The sequence below is a fragment of the Capra hircus genome, chromosome 11 (genome assembly GCF_001704415.2).
Source record: "Capra hircus breed San Clemente chromosome 11, ASM170441v1, whole genome shotgun sequence".
Classification (NCBI taxonomy): domain Eukaryota; kingdom Metazoa; phylum Chordata; class Mammalia; order Artiodactyla; family Bovidae; genus Capra; species Capra hircus.
In genome coordinates this window covers 67009778-67017626 of record NC_030818.1, presented here as the reverse complement: position 1 = coordinate 67017626, position 7849 = coordinate 67009778, and the positions used below count along the sequence as shown (strand labels likewise).

The following is a 7849-nucleotide window of genomic DNA, read 5'->3' as shown; positions in this document are numbered from 1 at the left end:
CAGCATCAATTTGCAGGCGATGGAGATGTGACCTCAGACCTGAAAGCTTCAGTCAGGCTGTGGCTGGTGTCTTTTGTTCTTTCTTTCTCTGTGTCCCAGATTCTTCAGGAATTCTTCAAGGGACACACCAAAGAGAGGCCCTTAGAAATGAGGCCTTCCAGGAGAGGCATGTTCTCCTTTGTGCCTTGTTTGTATGTGATGGCATGGACAGCATGCGGATGGGAGTCCAGAACTTTAGAGGGGACAGTGTGGGCAGGCAGTGTTCATATGTTAGATCAGGGAGGCAAGAAACTTTATTGTTCTAAGCCAATAGAATAGGGAGAAAGTGTATTCAGTTTATAGGTCACAAAGCTGGATCTTGGGTCAAAAGATAGGGGTAATAAGGCCTGAAATGAGCAGCTTTCCATTGGCAGAGGTGGGCTGGGTCCTTGAGCTCTGGGGTCGGGTCAGTGGCCCCATCCAGACAGGTCTGCTCCTCACGTGGCCGACCTGGAGGTTCAGAGCCCAGGTATCTCCCCACAGATGGAGAGTCCCAGGAGGGACAGGAGTTGGATTTCAAAACAGGAATCTGGGTCAATAGCCAGTGCAGAACCTTTAAAAAGAAAGAGAAGCATTTTATTTAAAAGGTCACTTAATTGCTCTAAGACTCTAAAGTAGAGTGGATATATTATGAGTTGCACCTGGATGAAGTGTGATGCTCAAGCAACTTTACTAGCCAGAGACTTGGGAACAAAATGGAAGATCTCATCAAAGCTGCAATAACGGGTCCCACATTCTTTTTTTCTATTTCTTTTATTGATCTTTAATCATCCTCTTTAGCCCCTCAGCCTCTCAAGTTCTCTTTGTTTTCCTGCTGGAAGTTCTCATTATGAAGAAGCCTTGTTCACTGGGTTAGTTTATACTCAGATGTAGTTGACAGACAACAGTGTAATGGGAAGTGGTTATTGACTGTCTGGAGCACCGGGGAGATTCTATTCTTATCTGGTAACTTCCCAAGCTGGTAGATACTGATCCCACTGGATCCCCATCAGGGATGCCAGCCACTAAGACATTTCTTTCCCAAAGTGTGATCTATAACTGTCAGAGTCCTGCTTGACAGCATCTGGGCCGCCTGATAAAGAGGAGGACTGAGATTCTCCAGAGCAATGGGTCTCCAGTGGGGGATTCCAGGCACTGTGCTGCTGGGGTAGGGGGAAGGGAGGGGAGGCTGAAACTTTGGGTCAGCTGAGAGTATCCACCAGCTGTCAGTTCTCAGTGGTGAAATGACTGTCCTCAACCATTCAGGAAAGCTAAGTTCACTCTGCTTCTCGTTCTCAGTAATCAGGAGTCATCTCTACCACCAGGGAGAATGCATCTCAGGCCCCGTTATTTTTATACCCAACTGCAAAGAAATGGAATAGACCTGAAAAGTGTCATTAGAATTTGTCAAGGACCTAAAAACCATTCCACACCTCTTGCCTCACCTGTGGTCTTGAGTTTCTAGGTAAGTTATTCATGTACCTTCTTTTTGCTGTTGGGCAAAATAAGTGGGGAACGCTCGGCACATGTCCTTGATGGGTGCTCCGAACTGGGCTAAGTTCTTGACCCGGCTGGGTAAAACAGTGTAGGTCAGGCCGTGGGTAGATGGATAATGCTTTGAAGTCTGGAAGATGTGACATTTCAAAAGGGTGAGACAGCAGGTAGAGGCGGCGCAGCAAGGAGGAAGAGTGAGAAACCTGTTCCAGTGCATGGGGCACTGGATGCAGGAAAATAGCCTTGAACCTGAGTTTCCTAATAGCAATATCCTATCTGACCACAAGGTGGCAAAATTACTCCAGAAAAGTCTGTGTGTCCCTGTGACTCAATCCGTACTCCTTTCACCCTTGAATTCTCAGCTCTTCCGGACTCCAGCGCTATTCTCATTTCTAATAATGATATACAATAAATTTAAAGTTATGGTCTTCGTTTATATTATGCTTTTTACTTGTTATAAATCAGATGAGGGGAATACTTTCTACCTCTCTTTTTAAAAAGTGATAAATTATTTTATTTTTATGTGATCCAAAGGCATTTTCTTCCCCAGGAATCAGCAGTCCTCTGCCATGGACATTAGGGACACTGCCCAAATGTGCTGGGTTAGTTATTTAAGCAAAATGATGCCAGATTTCAATGACTTCCCAAGGGCTTCCTGCTGATTTTTAATTTATCTGACAACCCATGTCATTTACGAGACAGGAAGAGTTTCAGGAGTCCTAAACTCATTTGCAACTCATTTTCAAAGATAATATGTGTGTATGAGCTTAAAGGCTCTGCAGGGGAGGAGAGGAGGCATGAGATTGAAAATACTCTAGTATTTCACTTTAATATTTATATTCACTAACGTGTAGTTCATACCCTTTTGGAATACATCAAAATTACGTCATTGCATGGAATGCAATGGTTCATTTTCATTAATGTGATGTGACTTAAATAGGCCATGGATTGGACTTGGCGTCCTTTGCACGATGATGGAATTCCATAGGCGTTAAGATCAAGCATGAACTGAATTCCCCAGCATGTATAGCATTATCTTAGGAGGGCAGAACATAGAGTTGGAAAACACCAAACTAGGAGGGGACTCCAGTGAGCTGATCTTACTTACCTGGTGGTCCAGGGCCTTAACAATGTCATCCAAAGTTGGGAAGACAGCTTCATCCATCTTGGCCAGGACACAGGCCATCTTGCTAAACAACTTAGCCACCAAGAGGGCCTTAAAGCAACACAGCAGAACCCTGTCATTCATTCAGTCACAATAGGGGGGCCTCCTACTTGTCATCAGAGCTGCACAAAGCTGTCCTTTAGACTGTGGTGTGGAGCATCCTGGCAGAGCAGGCCCTGGGCACCCGAGCAAAGTGTCAGCCACAGGACTGGCCTTGCACATGGGGCCCTGCTGCAGGCATCATGGGGGGTATCCCCTGGGGCACTCAGCATACCACTAATAGACTGCGGGGACTGGAGGGACAGGGGGTCGGCTGCAGTGACAGCTGTTCATAGTCCTCAGCAGCCTCCATGACCCCCAGCTTTCCCATCTGTAAAGCAGGAAAAGTAGACTCTCTCCAGGGGGATGTCATGAACGGATGAGACAGATACCGCCTGCTTGTGAAGCCAGGGTGTGAGTTAGTATCCCTTCTGGGTTTACAAGGAGGAGCTTGGGCTTAGACCTCTAGAGTCAGATCCCAGCCCTCGGTCTGTCACTGACTGCCCTGATGTAGCCTTAGACCTGACCTTTGGCTTCTCTGAGCTTTGGAGTAAAGCAACAGTTCTCCAGCTGAGTCTGACACTGAGCCCATCTCCCTCACCTGCCAGAGTTCTGACTTTTGTTCCATCAGGTGGAATTTTGCGAAATCTTTGTTGGAACAAAAGTCTTTATGGCTTAAAACAGAGTTAGAAATCCCTGGCCTCCATGTCCTGTAAGAAGACTTGGGAGCTGTGTCCTCCAGGAAATCAGGAGTGGGTCAGGTGAAGAATGGGGAGGTCAGAGTCTGGGGAGGTCCAGGCAGAGCAGAGAGAAAGCCTGTGTTTGTGGATTCTGTCCTGAGCAGGGCTTCCAAACGGCAGGGGCTGGATGGCAGAGGGTCATCCAGGGAGTGAGGGGAGTGTCTTTTCCTTCACTTAATCCTCTGAGTCCTTTGCAGTAGGAAAGGCAGCCACTGAGTCTCTTTTGCAGATGAGGAAACTGAAGCACGCAAAAGCTGCATCCTGTCTCTGGTTGCCTCCTGTCTCTGATTGCATCCTGTCTATGGTTGTGTCGTGTTTCTGGTCATATAACTTTTCTATCATGGAGCCTCCCTTCCCAATTCTGTCTCTTTCTTCCAGGTCACACCTTGCCACCCCTGACCACATGGGCAAATGGAAGCAAGATTTCTAAAAGTGAAAATAAATTATTTTCCTGCTTTGGAAATAAACTGATTAAAATCTGAGAACAAGTCCAAAAAACCTCTATGGCACATACAAGTTGGAGGACATCAAGATTCTTAAGATAGCTCTTTTATTTCAGAGGCCTTCAGGAGCCCTGTGAAGTCAACACAGGAGAGGAACACAAAGGAGTGCTGGATCCCTAGAGATCTCAGAAGCTCTTCCTATGGTCACTGGCTCAAAAAGAAGTCACTGCAAATGCAAGAGAGATGTATTCCCTCAAGATCCTAAGCTTAGAGAGGCCTGTATAGACAGGGTTCTCTTCTCTCTGGAAAAGCAGGAGGCTAAATTTTGGAGCAGGCAAGGCTTTCTTTGGCATTGTAATGAACGTGTTCTACATCTTACATTCTTGTAGTCCAAGACTCCATCCCATTCACTCAAAACATTGTTGTCTCGGATGCTGACCATACCTCGAAAGGCATTGACATGGATGCTCTGGGTCCCAACAGATCCATCCAGAGGATGGTTGTCACTGATGTTCTGGAGAACAAAAGAGAACAGTCCTAAGTCCAGAGTTCCTGCATTGCCCATCTCTCGCAGGTATAAAGGGGTCCTCACAAGAAATTTGATGGAGGCCACCCCAGATTCCCTGGTGGCTCAGATGGTAAAGAATCCACCTGCAATGCAGGACCCCTGGGTTCAATCCCTGGGTTGGGAAGATCCCTTAGAGGAGGGCATGGCAACCCTCTCCAGTATTCTTGCCTTGAGAATCCCTAGGGACAGCGGAGCCTGGTGGGCTACAGTCCATTGGGTTGCAAAGAGTCGGACATGACTGAGTAAGCACTACACGGCACCCCAGATTATCACCTTTGAAGTACTTCTTCTTCAGGAGGACCAGACAGGTTGAACCCTCTCCGCCCTCACTTACCATCGGGGCCAGAGATGGAGCTAGGAAGAGGACCATAAGGATTGAAGGCACACTCTGAAATGGAAACAAATGTCAGTGTACAGGGCTGGCTCCCTTAGCCTCAGATGAGCCCAGGGCCTGGGGTTCAGAGTAACCCCAGGGTTGGAGCCTTCTTAAAAGATCTGTAATGTTCCTAGGTCTCTTGCCCTAGAGGCCCCAAATGAATCAGGAGACTGTCATTCCATGTGTTTGATATGGGATATACTGGCTACTCAAGAAGGAAAGCTTTATCGTTCATTCAAAGATACCTTTTGTTTTGCGCTACATCTACTGTCAATCACTGGGCTAAAGATTAGGCAACCTGACCAAGCGCTCGATCTGCCCATAGTGCAGGGCCATCTTAAGTCAAGTCGTAAAATAAGTGATAAGTCAGGTCCCCTGTCTTCCTTTCTCTACCTCCTTCTTTCTTCCCAACCAGTGGGGACCCCCTCTCTGTCCCGTCTGGAATCTGATACCTTCCAATTTCCTCTCCTCCAGTTTCTTCCATCTTGCCTGAGCATAAAGATTATGCATCTCTTGTTTACACCTTTTTTTGAAATAGATTTGACTCAAGGGTGAGTAGGTCTTGAGATATTTGCACTGAATCGTTTGCTCTTGGTGAGATCTGCCTAACCTACTGGAGGCATTTCAGATACCAGAAAGTAAGTGAAAGAGAATTAGAAGGACAGGAACTGGCTAAGATAAATATAGCAGAGAATCTTTCCCTACACCTCACAGCTCAAGGCTCACTCAGCTCAAGAGCACTTACAACATAAGCCGAAATCGACAGGAAACCCCTCCTCCCCTTCCCCACAATATTCTATGCAGTATTCCGCATGTGATGACACCATGAATGTGAGCTACATCTTCAAAGAAAAAGACAACAGTTACTCTCTGAATAATAACCACAATGCAATGAGGTTAACCAAGGAAAAACATGTGATGCAGACAGCAGTAATATTCTATTAAATGATTCTTAGAATTAGTGCCATGTGTTAAATACACCTGAAACTTTCTTTGCCAGAAATTTATAAATAAGATGAATCTAGGAAGAAAAGACCCTAAAATATGAATATCTACGCAAAGGCCAAAGATAGTTGACCTTTTAAGAAACTAGCTATTAATTCTTTTGGGACAGACCCATTTTCTGATGTTCTAAAAAAAAGAGAGGCTTATCAACAGGGAGGTTATGTGCCAAGCTAATATTTGGAAGTTCTATTTAGGGTTAATTTGAAGAGTCGATGGGAAAAAGGAACTACTCCCTGGCTATTCTGGCTCTGAAAACATAGTTACCTATATTCAAAATCAGAAAAAATACTTACAAGGTGTTTCATATTGCCTCTTTCTCAGAACTTAGGCAACTGCACGCATGAAAGAATTTTCATGTCCTATTTACTTTCTAAGTCTGGTTTATATAGTCTTGGACTTTTCAACTACTACCATGGTAAAAGATTCTGGGAAATTAATCATAATCTGAATACCATTAGGGGGGAAAAAGACAAATTTATGTAATCACTGCTATCACTTTTCTTTAACTACTTCTAATATTTTCCTTTTACTCAAATACCTCCACTGGTTACTAAGGCAAACATGGAAAAGAACAAGGCTTTGTGGGCTGGCGTGCCCATGACGTTAACAGTTAAGGAAGGACTGCAAATAGAAAATCTCACCAAAAGGTCCTGATACAAAATCAGTGTTTACCATTTCTATTTCCCAGTGCCAGAGAAGTTCTTCACTATTAGTGGAGGTGGTTGAGAAAAACCTTATGAAACCAAAAGAGATGAATTGTAACCACAAGATTAGATTGGAGAGCAGACTGGTCCAGTTCTTCATCCAAACCCCAAATCACATGGTTGGTCCTGTAATGCCTTCTGCTCACCCACCAAGCTGACCTCATTTAACCTCTTCAAAGATCTACCTCTGGGTGACTTCCTGATATTCTGATATTTCGCTTCCACTCTATGGTTTGTCTTTCTCCTCCCAGCCTTTGTTTCAGGGTGACTTTTTCCATGAAGGACCATTTGAGCAGCCCTGGATCTCCTGAGACATAGAACAACATTCCGTGACTAGTCAACAACAACTCGGGCTTTTTCAAACATTTTTCTTATTTTTTATCAAGCCCTTAACTGGTTGTGACCCAACTACCTGGACCAAATTCCAAAAGGTCATAATCAAATGGAAGTATTTCTTCAGAGATAAAGGTGAAGTATATGGATGAGGTTGGGCACTGGAATGATCAAAGTGGAAGACAGTCAGCTCAGTTCTTATAGTACTTCCTGTGAATTTTCAATGGGAGCATGAACTAAGTGGGCCTTGGGGACTATCAGGTCACCCAGGGCTCAGATAATATAATCTCAATTGCTGTCAGTACTTTAAAAACACCAGGCACAGAGCACATGCTCAATAGTTATTGGCTGAATAAGTAAAATGCAATAAAAGAATGACTTTCATTTGGGGGCATGTGGTTATGCATTTTTCCCAACACGATTTATTGACTAGATTATCCTTTATCCAGTGTATGTTCTTGGTGCCTTTGTCAAAAATTTCAGCTATTACCATGGTAAAAGATTCTGGGAAATTAATCATAATCTGAATACCATTGGGGGGAAAAAGGCAAGTTTATGTAATCATGGTTGCTGTTCTGTTCCACTGATCTATGCTCCTGTTTTTATGTTCAGTTCAGTTCAGTTCAGTCGCTCAGTCATGTTCGACTCTTTGCGACACCATGAATTGCAGCACGCCAGGCCTCCCTGTCTGTCACCAACTCCCGGAGTCCACCCAAACCCATGTCCATTGAGTCGGTGATGCCATCTAACCAACTCATCCTCCATCATCCCCTTCTCCTCCTGACCCCAATCCCTCCCAGCAACAATTAGTACCATACTATTTTGATTACTCTAGCTGTGTAATATAGTTTGAAATCAGAAAGTTTTATGTCTCCAGCTATGTTCTTCTTCCTCGGAATTTCTTTGGCTCTTTGGGACCAAAGACTTAAATGTTAAGACCTGAAAGCATAAAACTTCTAGAAGA

General features: G+C 44.6%; 1 protein-coding gene across 1 annotated transcript; it reads right to left on the bottom strand.

Moving 5' to 3' along the window:
• Window positions 271-6202, bottom strand: LOC102185846 (gastrokine-3-like). Its single transcript, XM_018055444.1, has 6 exons — window positions 6142-6202; window positions 4802-4855; window positions 4279-4413; window positions 2621-2728; window positions 1501-1642; window positions 271-592 (listed from the first exon to the last, which is right to left on the bottom strand). Exons 1-6 carry the CDS (start codon window positions 6151-6153, stop codon window positions 498-500), a joined length of 546 nt encoding a protein of 181 aa, XP_017910933.1. The 5' UTR covers window positions 6154-6202; the 3' UTR covers window positions 271-497.